This window comes from Bombina bombina, chromosome 5 (assembly GCF_027579735.1).
Source record: "Bombina bombina isolate aBomBom1 chromosome 5, aBomBom1.pri, whole genome shotgun sequence".
Taxonomy (NCBI): Eukaryota; Metazoa; Chordata; class Amphibia; order Anura; family Bombinatoridae; genus Bombina; species Bombina bombina.
The window spans coordinates 930,244,942-930,265,172 of NC_069503.1; the positions used below are offsets into that span (position 1 = coordinate 930,244,942).

General features: G+C 37.7%; 1 protein-coding gene across 6 annotated transcripts in view; it reads right to left on the bottom strand.

The window, feature by feature from the left end:
- The window catches only part of NCOA2 (nuclear receptor coactivator 2), an 884,149-nt gene that overhangs the window by 126,331 nt on the left and 737,587 nt on the right, over nt 1-20,231 (bottom strand). For all 6 annotated transcript variants that reach the window (XM_053715109.1, XM_053715110.1, XM_053715111.1 and 3 more), the window contains 3 exons: nt 11,837-11,977; nt 11,325-11,472; nt 6,093-7,353 (listed from right to left, as the gene is read on the bottom strand). In XM_053715109.1, the coding sequence (XP_053571084.1) occupies nt 6,093-7,353; nt 11,325-11,472; nt 11,837-11,977 (1,550 nt within the window). The remainder of the gene's footprint in view (nt 1-6,092; nt 7,354-11,324; nt 11,473-11,836; nt 11,978-20,231) is intronic.

The window sequence follows — 20,231 nt, forward strand, 5'->3', positions numbered from 1 at the left end:
GTGGGTGTCCAAAAGTATCCCCAACAATCAAGCTATTACAAGTGACAAACCCATCAGATCTATAAAAGCCAACTCTGGCTTCCCAGCTTCTCTGTATATAGTTTTTCCCCCCAATTATAATTTGCAGTCTTTAAAAATGAGGAAAGCCATTTATAAGAACTGGCATCTGCTACAGAGCGATCCTGCACTTTAAGTGTTAGGTGAACGTCCACTAGTAGGCTTTAAAAGGGGAAAGAATCTCAAGGATCAGCTGGTAAAAATGGACCCAGTTGGAAGCTATATACAGAGAAGCTGGGGGCATACCTGTCAGAGTGCGCAGTGGGGGCATATCGGGGCCGTGGCCCACCAGCACAGCCCGGCTGTTGAGAAACCAAGCTCTAGCACATTTGATAACTTTATTATTGATCTTTTAAAGTACCCAAAAAGCTTATTTCACTAAACCAATAATACAATATATGACCAAAAGAATGTGGACACCACTACTAATTAGCCGTCATAATAATACAACACCAAAATGAAACTAAAAGCACAAATAAACTGCTCCCTACATATTTTCTGCTTTCTTTTTAAAAAAAGAAAAAAGTGTGAAGTAGAAGTAAGCTGTGTATAAATGAATTGTAATACTTAAATGGTCACATGGCAGCAATCCAAATGCAGTGATGTCAGATATTATCAACACTCATAATATATTAGAGATAAAGTCAGCTGTGGATTAATGGGTAGCATATGACTTGCCAAAGTCCAGTTTTATTTCCAGCTACTAATTCTTTGGCTCTTCAGCCTATTTTTTTATTACGTATTAATCAAGGTGGGCAAAGAGTGATATAAGTGTAAAAAAGATAAAAATAATTAAAAAAATAACCCAGAACAATTATATATCATTCATTTTTACACGTAGCAACATGGAAAGTAATTAAAAGGACAGTGTGCTGTAATTTTATTCTCCCCTTTAATGGAGTGTATTAAATAAAATTACAAATAGCTTATTTAAGTTTATTTGTAATAGCTGGTACTAACATTTTTTTCCCCAATTGTTCTCTCTAAATATTGGTCTTTTGAGTGAACACTGCGAAATAGGAAAAGGAGGACTTTGTATAAATAGTTAGATAAGAGAAGGCCTCTCCCTGCAAGCTCAGCCCCATTTTGTTGGGTTCTGGTTTCAGAAGTTATTTCATGTAGAAAAACAAATCTAAATTAATAATTTCCAATACATTTTAAACTGCAGCTGGTATAACAACTCAGTGGTACAGTGTCCCTTTAACACTACATTAGTGCTCCCTTTGCATAAAAAGGCAGATGGCTTCTGCAACCCCTCTCATTCCCACCCCTCCCACATCGGTTGCAGCACCCCTGGTCAAAGATGACAGTGGGACTGCAACCTTCACCTCTTTGCTGGATTTAAGTACACTGGGCAAAAAACTGTGAGGCGTAGTATCTACATAAAAAGAGACAACATCCATTATTACACAGACCCTATAAAACAAGCATGGGTAAACACTGTGCTGTCTAAACCATCAGAGAGGAATTAGAGATTTGATGGGCAAGGCGCCTTCACAAAGATTACAATATCAATATTTAAGGAGCCAGGAAAAAAACTTCATATATATTCAATTCCTGCAATAAGGGATCAATCTTGCAAATAAATAAGAATACATGAAAGATGCCTTTATAATTTTTCAATGATTTACACAAACATAAAGTGCTACATTTAAATATGTTCTTTTCTTTTTTTCCTGAACCATTATAATTTATTTGTAGAGCGCTAAGAGGTTCTAAAGCGCTATATTATTTATTTATTTTTAAAATGAAAAAAAAAAAAAAAAAAAAAAAAAAAACAAATACATCAGTAACAGCTGTGTACCTATATCAAATGCTCAATGGCCGATACAACAAGCATATTTTCAGCCAGAAGTTCATAAATTTCTCTCTATATCTATCTATCTATCTATATATATATATATATATATATATATATATATACACACACACACACACACAACATATATATATATATATATATATATATATATATATATATATATATATATATATATATATATATATATATATACATATACACACACACACACACACACAACATATATATATATATATATATACATATACATATATACACATACACACACAATATATATATATATATACACACACACTGTTTATAAGGATAGAGTAATGTGAAAAATTGTTGTTACATAAACATCTATTCAAACATAATATATATTACATTTAAAAAGAAGTTTATACAACACATTTTTTCACATTGCAATATATATATATATATATATATATATATATATATATATATATATATATATATATATATATATATATATATATATATCTCAATAGGTGATCACCAGTATACAATATAGAAGTATATAAAATAAAAAAGTATAGGGTCAAAATAGTCCTTGGTTAGAAAATGAATAAACAAAATAAAGTTCAAAGGGACAAAATATAAATCACTCAATAGGACTATAAAATAAAAAACAGTCTTATGAAAGTGAAAGGAATCGTTTTCATAACGTCTGTTCAGGCAGCTCTTCTGAATGTCAGGCCAGACACAAGGAGTTTTATAAAACGAAAAGAAATAAGGCGCCTCAAATGCTCATTGGCTTATACAATAAGCACCTTTTCAGACAGAAGTACATATCAGGCAGTTAGTATTAGCACAAAATACACAACGGATATGGCTGTAATCATTTAAATTTAAATAGTATTAACTTTTTTTCAAGCAATACAATATGTAAAATGGAGTAAAACTTAGAAATGTTCCATAATGAAATATCCTTCACTCTTAGCAATAAAGTACCAAATTAAAGGGACAGTAAACATTTTGCAATATACTGCATTATTTATTTTACCCATTTTCATATTATTAAAGTCTGGATTTTCAAGTTGGGAAAACTGAAAGAGCACATAGTGAGCATCACAAGTCTAACCTTACAACATTCTCTCTCCAATTTGCAGCTTAGATTTTCTGCTGAGGCCAAACGACAAGGATTTGGTTAACACTACAATGACACAGTTTCTTTCAGCAACAATCCAGCAAGCGTGCCGATGGAAACTGAGGTTTTCTGCAAGAACCTCCACAAACATTCACATTAGAGCTGCAACAACTAATCGGCATAATCGATTATGAAAATAGTTGTCAACGAATCTCATAATCGATTAGTTGGTTTGCAATTGTTTGTCTGTGCACAACTCCAGCTGCTTCATAACACTGAGCTCCTACACATGGTTTGTTTTTTATGGTTATGTCCTTAGCCTAAAGGACGTCTACCGACATATACTTTTCACTTTTTCAGGACAGTATAAGTTTACAGCTACCCCTGGCTTATGTGCAACCCAGATATTATAGTCATCATTTGGATTATTTACATTAAATCAGGTGATTTGGAACTATGCTTTGCATGATATAGTGCTGAGCTTGTTATTTACACCTAGCCCCTAGATTGATGGGAGTTATTTAAATTGATGTGCACTATTGTCTGTTTGCACAATTATTAGCAGATTGCTTGCTATTGCTGATTATATGTACTGTATAGATAAATGTGTAAGGCTTTGTCCTGTTACTGATATATAGTCCTTAGTGCTTTTGATTTGTTTTTTTTATTGTTTTTTTATATTTTTCATCAATTCTGATAATATGTACCAGATTCAACCTTTATAAGTATATATCTGTTATTTTTAGAGAGGACTAGATATTTTCCCCTAACCTTATAAAAGCTGGTTATTTACCATTGCATATAGATATTCAAGATATTTTTTATGTTAGAATGAAGTCAAGGGTTGCTTTATTGAGAGGCCCCTTGCCAAAGTGGAAGTTCTACCTCTTTTCAAACAGTTTTTGGTTTTGTTTAATTATAAAACAGTGCTCTGCTGCTTAAAAATTGGACAACAGTTGTGTTAATGTAAAGGTTTAGTCTGAAGTTTATATTTGTAACACTAAGTATGTGGATTCTATTTAAAATATAGGAAACAATTATTGATTTTTTTTTATCAGATTAGTCGATTAATCGAAAAAAATAATCGGCCGATTAATCGATTATGAAAATCGTTAGTTGCAGCCCTAATTCACATATATACAGTGTCCACAGCACTGTCTTAAAATCACTCCTTTATTTTGGACAGTTTAAAAAACATGCAATGTTTCGGGCCTTAATCATGCATCATGGGCTGAAAGGTTGCATGTTTTTTTAAACTGTCCAAACAAAGGAGTGATTTTAAAACAAGGTGCTGTGCATACTGTATATATGTTAACACTACAATGACAAACCCTATCAAATCCATATTTAAGTTCCAAATAATCGTTAGTTGCAGCCCTAATTCACATATATACAGTGTCCACAGCACTGTCTTAAAATCACTCCTTTATTTTGGACAGTTTAAAAAACATGCAATGTTTCGGGCCTTAATCATGCATCATGGGCTGAAAGGTTGCATGTTTTTTAAACTGTCCAAACAAAGGAGTGATTTTAAAACAAGGTGCTGTGCATACTGTATATATGTTAACACTACAATGACAAACCCTATCAAATCCATATTTAAGTTCCAAATAATCGTTAGTTGCAGCCCTAATTCACATATATACAGTGTCCACAGCACTGTCTTAAAATCACTCCTTTATTTTGGACAGTTTAAAAAACATGCAATGTTTCGGGCCTTAATCATGCATCATGGGCTGAAAGGTTGCATGTTTTTTAAACTGTCCAAACAAAGGAGTGATTTTAAAACAAGGTGCTGTGCATACTGTATATATGTTAACACTACAATGACAAACCCTATCAAATCCATATTTAAGTTCCAAATAATCGTTAGTTGCAGCCCTAATTCACATATATACAGTGTCCACAGCACTGTCTTAAAATCACTCCTTTATTTTGGACAGTTTAAAAAACATGCAATGTTTCGGGCCTTAATCATGCATCATGGGCTGAAAGGTTGCATGTTTTTTAAACTGTCCAAACAAAGGAGTGATTTTAAAACAAGGTGCTGTGGATACTGTATATATGTTAACACTACAATGACAAACCCTATCAAATCCATATTTAAGTTCCAAATTGATTTCTCTAAGGAAAGTGAAAAATGGAATTTGACCTTTGAAAAACAATTGCAGCCAACAAGGTGTTAATTAGTTCTAATAATGTTCAGACAGAAAAGAATCCATTGGAAGCCATGCTTACTGTCTCTTTTAAAGTTGTCAAATTGTATGGTTAAAGAGCACCTCTGTGGTAAATTATGAGTAAAAGCTTTAAAAAGGGCCAAAAACCTCTTGATTTTGTGTAAAAATAAATAAATTGTGCTTTGTTGCAATTCAATAAAGAGGGCCAAAAAGCAAAATCTGTAACCCAAGTTTTCGAAGTGCTGCAAACTGCCTAAACAAGCCGATTTGCAGTATTTAAATATCACAAAATTTTCTTTTTGACCTCTTTAGAAAGCATGGGACAAGCACATTTGTACACAAAAGTAAGAATTGTTTACGGTTTAATGGACTTTTAATATAAAGAAGGAAACAGTGGGACAAAAGCAACAGAGGGGCGGGCCCAGGTGTATTGCTTAGAGATCAGACAATTTACTTAAAAGGGACAATGTATTCAGACAAGCAGTTGGTACCGTCCCATTGTATTTAAAGCTGTTTTGAAGACACCCTTTCAAATGGGCCGAGCACTCTCCCTCTTTAATTGTCCACGGAGAGGTTGATTTCTGCTTTTCTGCTGCTGCCTCTTGCTTACATATGTTTTCTACAATCAATGCTGCAGTATTTACATTTTGGATTATAAGTGGCAGTTTATACAGACAAAAGCAGCTATTTCAAATGACAAAAAGTAATAGTGCCATTTGTAAACAATTAAATACACTCTAGCAGGTAAAATAAATCATTAGGAACACATTAAAGGGAGGGAAATTTTACGGTACAATGTCCTTTTAAGTTCGGTGATAAGCTAAAAACGTCCAACGAAGAAAATAGTCATAAAATAATAAAGTCCAAGTCTAGTAAAAATGAGGACTATCGTGCGCAACAGACAAGTAAAAAAAATGCCAAACACAATACACCAACTTAATATTACCTGGTCACCAGTTCCATAGCCCGAGTCCTCCTTTTCTGTTTTTATAGACGTTAACTTTGTGCAGCTCGATTCTGTCTTTTCCAAGTGTTCAATCTTGGGTGTAACGTTTGCAATATTATCTTTAGTATTATCGTTATCTAACAAGTAGCGAAGTAGTGCATTTTCTTTCTTCTTAGGACTAACAGGTTCCTGCTTTACAGTGACTTCTGATCCAGGGCCTGTGCTGTTGGACTCCTGGTTCAGTTCTTTCCCAGTGGCCTCAGCTGTTAGCTTGGCCAAGTCTACAGGCGAACTACTGTCCTGAAGGAGTCTGTGCAAAATTTTATGCTTCTCTTTCAGTGAGGTTCCATGTGCAGAGGCAGACAAATTATTACCTACAAAATTTCCAAAGGAGTCTTTGTTGCTATTATCTCCCAAAGCAGTGGAAAGCGGTGACTGCTCCATCTGATCAGATTTGGTGGTGAGCAACTGCAATAGTTTTGTCTGGCCTTTGTTATCAAGCAACCTGTTTTGGCCTTCCATTTTGTCACCGCCAGAAGACAGTGTCTCATTGCAGTCTTTCTGCTCAGCAGAATGGCAGCTAGTTTCAGCCTGTCCAGTAGCACCTTCAGTCTGCTCCCCATAAAGCCCAAACGGTTCTTTAGAGTCCACACTCCCCATCTTTCTAAGCTGCGAGGGATTCATATTACCAGGAGAACTTTGTAAATTACCAACTTTTAGATCAGGAGACATCTGTGGAACACCATGGCCTTCACTGAGAGCCTGAAGTGCATTTAGAGAGCTATTGGTATAACTATGGCTATTTCCTGTGCTACTGCAAACACCAACTGGCGAATGTATACTTCCCGCAGGGGAAAACTGACTGGGTGCAATACGAGGACTTCCTGCCACTCCAGGGCTCACACGATGCCTTGGGGAAAGCATAGAGTTAGGCTGTGTCTGGCACATGCCAGGGCTTCCTTGTGATGGGCTATTCATTTTGAGTGCATAGTTATTACCCTGAGGAGTGGTTGCTTGCATGCTAGAAACATGGTTCATCCCTCCTGAACCAGCAAATCTGCCTGTTGGCAAGCCCATTTGTTCCTTTGGACCATTTATGGCATAATTCATATTGCTACTTATAGTCGTATCCTGACCTGGGTTTCCACTGCACATTGCTTGATGTGCTTGATGTGCTGGACTGCTGGACCTAATGGGGTTTAGTGTCTTTCCCATGGATTGTCCAACCATGTCCTGATTCATTCCACACACATTCTGCTCTCTGAAATGTAACAAAACAGAAAAATTAAGAAAAGGGCATAAGATCATACATTCAGAATATCCTGACATCATTAGTTAACAGTAAGAAGTGATACAAAAGCAGGAACTAAAGTATACATATAACAGCAATATTAAAACACCACCATAAAAAAAAAAAAAAGCCCAAGGAATTAATTCCTTATTACTGTACACAAGTGTTGCTGTCCACATTTTTATCTTATGGATTTTAATGATATTGTTTAGAATATATTTTATATTCATCTGGATGAATGTTGGTTTCCTGCTTGTTGATTAGGATTGTTTACCACGGATTTACCTATACACAGTTAGGTAGAGAGCTGCTAATAGGCTTAGGCCACTGATTTTGCAACTTTTAGGTGCAGTTCATTTATGATTGTTCAATTTATTTCCTTCTTGGGGTTTAATGCTTTGAGATACTATGTCATTGTGGCACCCTCTGATCTTTTAGAAATATTCAGTTACTATGAATTGAAGAGGAGCTGCCCATTTATTCTGTACTCTTTCTTGTAGGATGAAGATCCTGGTGGCTTGTTTTAACTCTACTAGATGTAACGTTGTTTACACTAATAACACTCTTAATAGCTACTTACAGTGGCATATTATTATAGAGGGGGGACGGAAATATTAAACCCACTCTAAAAAAACAACAAAAACTGATGGCTAATCTGTAAGATAACTTGTATTAACATGTTAAAGGTTATTTTTAATATGCACAGTATATACATGCAATTCTGCATTGAAAAATCTGAATACAAAATAATTTTTTCAAAATCATTTAACACTGTCAATTTGCAGGAATTTGCCAATCAAGAGCAATTCATGGATATACCCCATGAAAAGTCTGGTGGTATTTATAACCCAGCCTCCTTTGCTGTGGCCAGTTATGGATTGATGTAAATTAGCTTGTGCCGAATCTATACAAACACTCTGTAGAGTGTTGCAGTGTTTCTCAGCAATAGTCATTAAGCACACATTTCAATAGATTTAAAATATTTTCATCATGTACAGAGAAGAATCAAAGTATAGTGACTGAGTCACTAATCAGTGTAAAAAGGGATATTAACGCCTCCAAGATTGTTACTGTATCATCTTATTTATAATTGCCCCTAGATGGCCTCAGAATGGCAGATTAGAAGAGAACAGGCTTTTTAACCTAAAATAACTTTGGTACAAATTGATGAGGCCCATTATTTTATAGAAACTAAAAAACTTTACACTAATTTTTCCAGACAACTAATGTAAAAAAAAAATCTGCATATTATTCACACAATCTTTGCTTTTAATGGATCATTATATCTAGCATTTATTTAGAGTTTATTGTGAATTAAAAAAATAAAACGATCTAAAGTTTTTATTTTTCACTACTGTCTCTTGCTAGCTATATGCTAGATTACAAGTGGCGTCCTAACGTTAGTGTGATATTAAAATATATACCCTGTGCTAACTTGCACTCATATTACAAGTCGAAAGTAAATTTAGTTTGTGCTCGTCAGGTTAGCGGGACAGAAGTCCTTACGTAAAGTGTTGGGGCTAAATAAAAAGTACCACCAAACACAACATAAATACATTAAATAAAAGTGTTACACTCCAATAAAAAAAAAAAAAAATATATATATATATATATATATATATATATATATATATATGTTAAAAAGGTATATGAATATAACAAGGTATTTGAATGGAAAGAGCTATAATGTACACACACACACACATATATATATATATATATATATATATACACACACACATATATATATATATATATATATATATATATATATATATACACACATATATATATATATATACACACACACATATATATATATATATATATATATACACACACATACATACATACACACACACACGTACACATACACACGTCTAAATATGTGTATATATGTATGCATATACATACATATAGTGCTAAATAGCTCGCCACTTGTAATCTGGCCCTATGTGTTTTAACAGAACCAAATGTCCCACTTGGGAGCAGCAACACAACACACTTCAGCTTCATTTTAATTTGGTATTAGTACTTGATGATTGGATTTGACAAACATTAAATCACAGATAATTGTAGAATTAGTAAAATAGAGAGAAAAAAAAGAGAATGTTTTACGTTTGCTAGAGGCATAATCTATAGAAGTGTTTAAATATAAAACTAGACTAATTTGCTTGATCGCGCATTTAGCTCTTATAATAAGTGCAGTGCAAGAGCTAAGATCATGGATGTCACAGATTCAACAAAGTTGGTTTGCAATTACATCATTGTGAACTATGCTAAGTTTAGAATCAAAGTAGAATGTGCGAGTTACAACCTTATTAACACCCGTTTCCTAACTCCTTAATAGAGGAACATTATAAATTGTAAATCTCCAATGACAGACTATCAAACCCACAAACACCCACACAATTGGTAACATTCTTCCACTTTAAATATCACTGCCAGAGGCTTTTGCAATGGGACCAATAAATGAAAAGAAATGTGCCTTTTGCAAACTGGATTTATAGTGAAAGTTCAAGCTTTTGGTCTACTCCTGAATTTTAATTTTTTTTTTAAAGAGATTAATAATCCCTTTATTACCCATTCCCCAGCAGTTTTGCATAAGCAATACAGTTATATTAATACACTTTTTACCTCTGCAATTACCTTGTATCTAAGCCTCTGCAGACTGCCCCCTTATTTCAGTTCTTTTGACAAACTTGCATTTTAGCCAATCAGTGCACACTCTGAGGTAAATCCACAGGAGTGAGCATGTTATCTATATAGCACACATGAACTAGCACTGTCTAGCTGTGAAAAACTGTCCAAATGCAGAGAAAAGAAGCTGCGGCCTGTGAGGACTTAGGAATTAGCATATGAACTTACCTAGGTTTAGCCTTTAAAGAAGAATACCAAGCGAACAAAACAAATTTATGATTAAAGTAATTTGGAAATTTTAAAATGGCACGCCTATATAAATCATGAAAGTTTAATTTTGACTAGACTGTCCCTTTAATGTTACAATGCTAGATTTAACTTCACATAAATGGACAGTAAGAGCAGCTAATCAAATGCAATCCAATGGCAGGATTCAGAGAATATACATCTTAAAGGGACCGTAAACACTGAGATCCTAATATAAAATGCTTAATTGTGCATAGCAAAACAATATTGCAATATACTTTTTTCCCCCTCCTTTCCAGTAATTGAAGTCTGGAAACTGAATTATCCAGTCATGAAAACTGAAAAAGTGCATCACAGGCTTCACAAGTCTAACCTTGCCACATATCACAATGACAGTGGCAAGTACTATTAATATCCAGATTCAAGCCTATATTGGCTCCTCCAAATTAGGGAATTGGTGAATGAAGTTTGACTATTGAAAAACAACTACAGCAAACAGGGTGTTAAACATAGTCCAAACCCTACTTATATGTTAATCCATTGAAATACAACAGAAAAATGTAATTACAAGGTGTTTACCATCTCTTTAAAGACCTGAAATGTAACCCTTTACCATTTGGGCAAATATCACCTTTGGCCTTGTATAAAACATCAACAGACGAAATCTTGGATCTGAAACACCATGGCTCAGAACTGGAAGTAAAGTTTAAAACCCAGTTTATGTTTACGTCTTACATCTCTTAGTTGCATCAATCTGGGTATTGCAATATGTAGCAAAAGCTGTTCATTAGGTTAAACTGCATTTAGAAGACCTATTTTAAAGAGAATATGCTCTTCCTAAGGTTTTGCCTTTTAAAAAGGGAAATAAATCCCATAAACAAAGATATTTGTTTTATTTTAATTTTAAAAACCTCAGAGCTCTGCGGAATCTATGAACTTTGAAAATAAATATTACTACATATTAAAGTGAAGAATTTTATTTTTTTAAATAAGAGAACACTGAATAAGAGAAAAAAAAAGTTTGATAAATACAAAGAATGACAAATGTGGTTTACCTTTGAAGAAAGTGTATGGATATCACCAACTGAGGTTCATTTGTAATCTGTGAGCGGATAAGCTTGCTCTTGGTTTGGGCTGCAACAATCGTGCCGTCAGACAATGAAAACCGATACAAAGGACTGAGTGCAAGCCCCTGCCTGAGAACTGTGGGTATGGCGTATAGGGAAAGAAGGCAGAGAGGACACATTAATATGAGAACAATTCATACAGGTTACTTAAAACCAAACCTGAGCGCGCGCACACAAAAAACTTTTTAAAGGGACACTAAGCACATTTCATGCATCTCCCTCTAAGCATGGATGCTGCCGTTAAGGGGCCTAGGTTACACTGCAGCTATCTGAAAGAGAGTTACTGTGAATAATGTGCACACAGGTTAGTACTGGAATGTAGTGAAAGATCGATTTCAACACCGAAGCCTAGAGGGAGGCTGAGAATAACCTCTATGCTTCTAAAATGTATTTAGTGTAAAATGTCCCTTTAAACTACAAATCTCACAGGAAGTTACTACCTTCTTGGTGATGTTTTTTGCTGTAAGAGATATCTCCATCATGCTGAGCATGGAATCGCTGAATGCACTTCCGGACCAAATCCTCCCAGCCCGGTCTCATTAACGCCCTCATAGTGCTCGTGTCCAGTGAAGTTATTTTGCCTGGAATTACAGAATGGAAAGAGCATGTAGTAAATAATTAAATCAAGTAGTCCCAAGTCACAGCAGCCAGGGAAGCAGATTATAACCCATCTCCCAAGCTTTTCACTATTCTACATCATCTATATACTAAACTACTTGCCTGGCTACCAGAATATACAGCATTTTAAAATGTATGATTTTTGATAATTCTACATTAATCTATAACTAATTTCTGCCACACAAAAATATTTAAACAAAAAAAAAAACAGAATTTATGTTTACCTGATAAATTTCTTTCTCCAACGGTGTGTCCGGTCCACGGCGTCATCCTTACTTGTGGGATATTCTCTTCCCCAACAGGAAATGGCAAAGAGCCCAGCAAAGCTGGTCACATGATCCCTCCTAGGCTCCGCCTACCCCAGTCATTCGACCGACGTTAAGGAGGAATAATAGCATAGGAGAAACCATATGGTACCGTGGTGACTGTAGTTAAAGAAAATAAATTATCAGACCTGATTAAAAAACCAGGGCGGGCCGTGGACCGGACACACCGTTGGAGAAAGAAATTTATCAGGTAAACATAAATTCTGTTTTCTCCAACATAGGTGTGTCCGGTCCACGGCGTCATCCTTACTTGTGGGAACCAATACCAAAGCTTTAGGACACGGATGAAGGGAGGGAGCAAATCAGGTCACCTAAATGGAAGGCACCACGGCTTGCAAAACCTTTCTCCCAAAAATAGCCTCAGAAGAAGCAAAAGTATCAAACTTGTAAAATTTGGTAAAAGTGTGCAGTGAAGACCAAGTCGCTGCCCTACATATCTGATCAACAGAAGCCTCGTTCTTGAAGGCCCATGTGGAAGCCACAGCCCTAGTGGAATGAGCCGTGATTCTTTCGGGAGGCTGCCGTCCGGCAGTCTCGTAAGCCAATCTGATGATGCTTTTAATCCAAAAAGAGAGAGAGGTAGAAGTTGCTTTTTGACCTCTCCTTTTACCTGAATAAACAACAAACAGGGAAGATGTTTGTCTAAAATCCTTTGTAGCATCTAAATAGAATTTTAGAGCGCGAACAACATCCAAATTGTGCAACAAGCGTTCCTTCTTTGAAACTGGTTTCGGACACAGAGAAGGTACGATAATCTCCTGGTTAATGTTTTTGTTAGAAACAACTTTTGGAAGAAAACCAGGTTTAGTACGTAAAACCACCTTATCTGCATGGAACACCAGATAAGGAGGAGAACACTGCAGAGCAGATAATTCTGAAACTCTTCTAGCAGAAGAAATTGCAACTAAAAACAAAACTTTCCAAGATAATAACTTAATATCAACGGAATGTAAGGGTTCAAACGGAACCCCCTGAAGAACTGAAAGAACTAGATTGAGACTCCAAGGAGGAGTCAAAGGTTTGTAAACAGGCTTGATTCTAACCAGAGCCTGAACAAAGGCTTGAACATCTGGCACAGCTGCCAGTTTTTTGTGAAGTAACACCGACAAGGCAGAAATCTGTCCCTTCAGGGAACTTGCCGATAATCCTTTTTCCAATCCTTCTTGAAGGAAGGATAGAATCCTAGGAATCTTAACCTTGTCCCAAGGGAATCCTTTAGATTCACACCAACAGATATATTTTTTCCAAATTTTGTGGTAAATCTTTCTAGTTACAGGCTTTCTGGCCTGAACAAGAGTATCGATAACAGAATCTGAGAAACCTCGCTTCGATAAAATCAAGCGTTCAATCTCCAAGCAGTCAGCTGGAGTGAAACCAGATTCGGATGTTCGAACGGACCCTGAACAAGAAGGTCTCGTCTCAAAGGTAGCTTCCAAGGTGGAGCCGATGACATATTCACCAGATCTGCATACCAAGTCCTGCGTGGCCACGCAGGAGCTATCAAGATCACCGACGCCCTCTCCTGATTGATCCTGGCTACCAGCCTGGGGATGAGAGGAAACGGCGGGAACACATAAGCTAGTTTGAAGGTCCAAGGTGCTACTAGTGCATCCACTAGAGCCGCCTTGGGATCCCTGGATCTGGACCCGTAGCAAGGAACTTTGAAGTTCTGACGAGAGGCCATCAGATCCATGTCTGGAATGCCCCAAAGTTGAGTGACTTGGGCAAAGATTTCCGGATGGAGTTCCCACTCCCCCGGATGCAATGTCTGACGACTCAGAAAATCCGCTTCCCAATTTTCCACTCCCGGGATGTGGATAGCAGACAGGTGGCAGGAGTGAGACTCCGCCCATAGAATAATCTTGGTCACTTCTTCCATCGCTAGGGAACTCCTTGTTCCCCCCTGATGGTTGATGTACGCAACAGTCGTCATGTTGTCTGATTGAAACCGTATGAACTTGGTCCTCGCTAGCTGAGGCCAAGCCTTGAGAGCATTGAATATCGCTCTCAGTTCCAGAATATTTATCGGTAGAAGAGATTCTTCCCGAGACCAAAGACCCTGAGCTTTCAGGGATCCCCAGACCGCGCCCCAGCCCATCAGACTGGCGTCGGTCGTGACAATGACCCACTCTGGTCTGTGGAATGTCATCCCTCGTGACAGGTTGTCCAGGGACAGCCACCAACGGAGTGAGTCTCTGGTCCTCTGATTTACTTGTATCTTTGGAGACAAGTCTGTATAGTCCCCATTCCACTGACTGAGCATGCACAGTTGTAATGGTCTTAGATGAATGCGCGCAAAAGGAACTATGTCCATTGTCGCTACCATCAACCCGATCACTTCCATGCACTGAGCTACGGAAGGAAGAGGAACGGAATGAAGTATTCGACAAGAGTCCAGAAGCTTTGTCTTTCTGGCCTCTGTTAGAAAAATCCTCATTTCTGAGGAGTCTATAATTGTTCCCAAGAAGGGAACCCTTGTTGACGGGGATAGAGAACTCTTTTCCACGTTCACTTTCCAGCCGTGCGATCTGAGAAAGGCCAGGACGATGTCCGTGTGAGCCTTTGCTCGAGGGAGGGACGACGCTTGAATCAGAATGTCGTCCAGGTAAGGTACAACTGCAATGCCCCTTGGTCTTAGCACAGCTAGAAGGGACCCTAGTACCTTTGTGAAAATCCTTGGAGCAGTGGCTAATCCGAAAGGAAGCGCCACGAACTGGTAATGTTTGTCCAGGAATGCAAACCTTAGGAACCGATGATGTTCCTTGTGGATAGGAATATGTAGATACGCATCCTTTAAATCCACCGTGGTCATGAATTGACCTTCCTGGATGGAAGGAAGGATAGTTCGAATGGTTTCCATCTTGAAAGATGGGACCTTGAGAAATTTGTTTAAGATCTTGAGATCTAGGATTGGTCTGAACGTTCCCTCTTTTTTGGGAACTATGAACAGATTGGAGTAGAACCCCATCCCTTGTTCTCTCAATGGAACAGGATGAATCACTCCCATTTTTAACAGGTCTTCTACACAATGTAAGAACGCCTGTCTTTTTATGTGGTCTGAAGACAACTGAGACCTGTGGAACCTTCCCCTTGGGGGAAGTCCCTTGAATTCCAGAAGATAACCCTGGGAGACTATTTCTAGCGCCCAAGGATCCAGAACATCTCTTGCCCAAGCCTGAGCGAAGAGAGAGAGTCTGCCCCCCACCAGATCCGGTCCCGGATCGGGGGCCGATATTTCATGCTGTCTTGGTAGCAGTGGCAGGTTTCTTTGCCTGCTTTCCCTTGTTCCAGCCTTGCATTGGTCTCCAAGCTGGCTTGGCCTGAGAAGTATTACCCTCTTGCTTAGAGGACGTAGCACCTTGGGCTGGTCCGTTTTTACGAAAGGGACGAAAATTAGGTCTATTTTTTGCCTTGAAAGGCCGATCCTGAGGAAGGGCATGGCCCTTACCCCCAGTGATATCAGAGATAATCTCTTTCAAGTCAGGACCAAACAGCGTTTTCCCCTTGAAAGGAATGTTTAGTAGCTTGTTCTTGGAAGACGCATCAGCCGACCAAGATTTCAACCAAAGCGCTCTGCGCGCCACAATAGCAAACCCAGAATTCTTAGCCGCTAACTTAGCCAATTGCAAAGAGGCGTCTAGAGTGAAAGAATTAGCCAATTTGAGAGCATTGACTCTGTCCATAATCTCCTCATAAGGAGGAGAGTCACTATCGAGCACCTTAATCAGTTCATCAAACCAGAAATATGCGGCTGTAGTGACAGGGACAATGCATGAAATGGGTTGTAGAAGGTAACCCTGCTGAACAAACATCTTTTTAAGCAAACCTTCTAATTTTTTATCCATAGGATCTTTGAAAGCACAACTATCCTCTATGGGAATAGTGGTGCGTTTGTTTAAAGTAGAAACCGCTCCCTCGACCTTGGGGACTGACTGCCATAAGTCCTTTCTGGGGTCGACCATAGGAAACAATTTTTTAAATATGGGGGGAGGGACGAAAGGAATACCGGGCCTTTCCCATTCTTTATTAACAATGTCCGCCACCCGCTTGGGTATAGGAAAAGCTTCTGGGAGCCCCGGCACCTCTAGGAACTTGTCCATTTTACATAGTTTCTCTGGGATGACCAAATTTTCACAATCATCCAGAGTGGATAATACCTCCTTAAGCAAAATGCGGAGATGTTCCAATTTAAATTTAAAAGTAATCACATCAGATTCAGCCTGCTGAGAAATGTTCCCTAAATCAGTAATTTCTCCCTCAGACAAAACCTCCCTGGCTCCCTCAGATTGGGTTAGGGGCCCTTCAGAGATATTAATATCAGCGTCGTCATGCTCTTCAGTAACTAAAACAGAGCATCCACGCTTACGCTGACAAGGGTTCATTTTGGCTAAAATGTTTTTGACAGAATTATCCATTACAGCCGTTAATTGTTGCATAGTAAGGAGTATTGGCGCGCTAGATGTACTAGGGGCCTCCTGAGTGGGCAAGACTCGTGTAGACGAAGGAGGGAATGATGCAGTACCATGCTTACTCCCCTCACTTGAGGAATCATCTTGGGCATCATTGTCATTATCACATAAATCACATTTATTTAAATGAATAGGAATTCTGGCTTCCCCACATTCAGAACACAGTCTATCTGGTAGTTCAGACATGTTAAACAGGCATAAACTTGATAAGAAAGTACAAAAAACGTTTTGAAATAAAACCGTTACTGTCACTTTAAATTTTAAACTGAACACACTTTATTACTGCAATTGCGAAAAAACATGAAGGAATTGTTCAAAATTCACCAAACTTTCACCACAGTGTCTTAAAGCCTTGAAAATATTGCACACCAATTTTGGAAGCTTTAACCCTTAAAATAACGGAACCGGAGCCGTTTTAAGCTTTAACCCCTTTACAGTCCCTGGTATCTGCTTTGCTGAGACCCAACCAAACCCAAGGGGAATACGATACCAAATGATGCCTTCAGAAGTCTTTTATCAGTATCAGAGCTCCTCTCACATGCGACTGCATGCCATGCCTCTCAAAAACAAGTGCGCAACACCGGCGCGAAAATGAGACTCTGCCTATGCTTTGGGAAAGCCCCTAAAGAATAAGGTGTCTAAAACAGTGCCTGCCGATATAATTATATCAAAATACCCAGAATAAATGATTCCTCAAGGCTAAATAAGTGTTAATATCAATCGATTTAGCCCAAAAAATGTCTACAGTCTAAATAAGCCCTTGTGAAGCCCTTATTTACAATCGTAATAAACATGGCTTACCGGATCCCATAGGGAAAATGACAGCTTCCAGCATTACATCGTCTTGTTAGAATGTGTCATACCTCAAGCAGCAAAGGACTGCAAACTGTTCCCCCAACTGAAGTTAATGCTCTCAACAGTCCTGTGTGGAACAGCCATGGATTTTAGTTACGGTTGCTAAAATCATTTTCCTCATACAAACAGAATTCTTCATCTCTTTTCTGTTTCTGAGTAAATAGTACGTACCAGCACTATTTGAAAATAACAAACTCTTGATTGAATAATGAAAAACTACAGTTAAACACTAAAAAACTCTAAGCCATCTCCGTGGAGATGTTGCCTGTACAACGGCAAAGAGAATGACTGGGGTAGGCGGAGCCTAGGAGGGATCATGTGACCAGCTTTGCTGGGCTCTTTGCCATTTCCTGTTGGGGAAGAGAATATCCCACAAGTAAGGATGACGCCGTGGACCGGACACACCTATGTTGGAGAAAGCCAGAGTATATTACAAATTTATATTTAAATAGATCTATAAAAACATATAGAATCAAAATGATAAAGGTTTTCCCAAATTTTATAGCAACATTTACAAAAAAATATATTTTGTTAATAGAAAAGCATTAATCTAGTTATCACAGGTGTCCCTGCTGACAAGTTCATCTGAAAGTATATGCTGCTCAGGTTCAGTCTTGCGGTGTTTAAAGGCTCCCACTCATGTGACCCTTGCGTACAGGCTCAATGGCCGTCTAAAAGTGAAAGCCAGAGACAAACACCACTGACAGCTACCCACAGCAATACAGAGAATGATGCAGCGTAACTCTGGCTGGAATATCTTATCCACACATTTGGTCAGCATGTGTCTTGATAAAGGGTCAAATGACTTGAGCAGGAGTTTGTGGCGTCTCTGCTAAACTATCGGCAAGACAATACCGGAGCAACATTAACATTCAGAGAACCTTCAGTGCACAACACAGAGATGGATTTTCTAATATGATTATAAAATCTATTGAGTGATTCAGTTTTAGATAGAACACATGTAATAATTTACTATTCTTTTTATATACTGTAACTCTACACTACCCAAACTAATTATACATATGCATTGGCTGACCGGTTCCACGTGATCTGATACGCAGTGTTGCTGAATGGAACAGAGCGGTATGCCGTGGTGAGCCGCCAGCTTTGAGTGAAGCAAACTTTGGAGTCTGAATACTTATGTGAGCAAAATAATTGGTGCATTGAAGTCCAAACAGATCGACTTGGATAAAGAAAGAAAAATTAATTCTGGAAAAAGACAAGAGGAGAAGGGCGCCCACAGGTGTAGTTGACAGAGGGACCCGGATGTCCATACCCGGCGTTCTCCTACATCTCTGATAAGTGCCCTATGTTTTACATTTTCTTGTTGTAAGATCATGAAGTTACATGCTCAAGTGGTTGCAGTTGACAGAGGGATTTGTATATTGATTTAAAAGTCCTCCTGCATATCCGCTTGATTGTTCAGCTGCTAGTTTTCTTCTTTTGCTCCTGCTTGCTGCATTGCATGTCTCCCTGTGTGCCGCTTGACTTTTGCTCATTATTACTTGCTTTGGCTCACCAAAATGACTATCGCTTTACTTTATACAGCTTATTTTTCATCGCTTTAACTGAACTCACAACTTGGTCAGTATATGCACATTACTGGAACAGTTTAATCAGCAACTTTGGAACTTTGTTTATCACCGTGACAGTGGCTACCCATTGTAGCTATCATTGTAGCAATATTTCTGATATTTATCTCATCTGTTGTTGAATTGTACTATACTGTGTAAACACGTCCTATATTGCATATATGAGAATACTCAGCTAACACAGTTTACTAAAACGTCTGTCTGTGTTATACACTGCTGGTTTTTCATATATTCCATATATTTACAAGTGTGGATTATTTGCACATGCTATATGTATTCAGTTTGTTGGTTCCTGCATCACTAGCGTTACTCAGTCACTTGGACCGGTCCAATTTTAGTGCAGTACATGTATGCACTTTTTTAACTATTTAGATACAGGTTGCTTGTATATTTCTATCTGTTAATTCAATTGCCTAATCGGCACCTGGCGAGGTGCGTGAATTAAAAACCTTTATAAATTGCACATTGTGTTGCTCTAGTTATTTTCTTTAAGAGTGCTGAATTCCCAGTCTTTTTAGAGGTTATATCATAAACCTCTTTTCTTTCTTTTTAATTTACTTAATACAATTAAAATGGGTCTGCACCAGCTGTTATGATTCCACTTATATAGATATGTTTAAAATAAGTGGGTACTAAGTGCTCTGTTACTAGAGCACTTTAAGCAACACTAAATTAGCAATTTTCCATTCACAACTTTCTTTTTTCTAATTATACATAGGACTTGTATTGTACCATCACTGCCCAGAGGGGACAATTAAAATTTTCATACATATGGTAGGTCCTCAATTATACTGTACTTTATTTTTCATAATATATCATTTAGGGATTATATTTAATAGCCTTCAATAACCTCTTCACAAAGCCCTGTGAAATCATTGCCACAGCTTTGACCATGCCTATGTTTTGTGTATGGGACATTTTATGTATCTTGTGTTCTGTACAGAAATACTAAATTAAGTGACTTTTTTTTTTTTA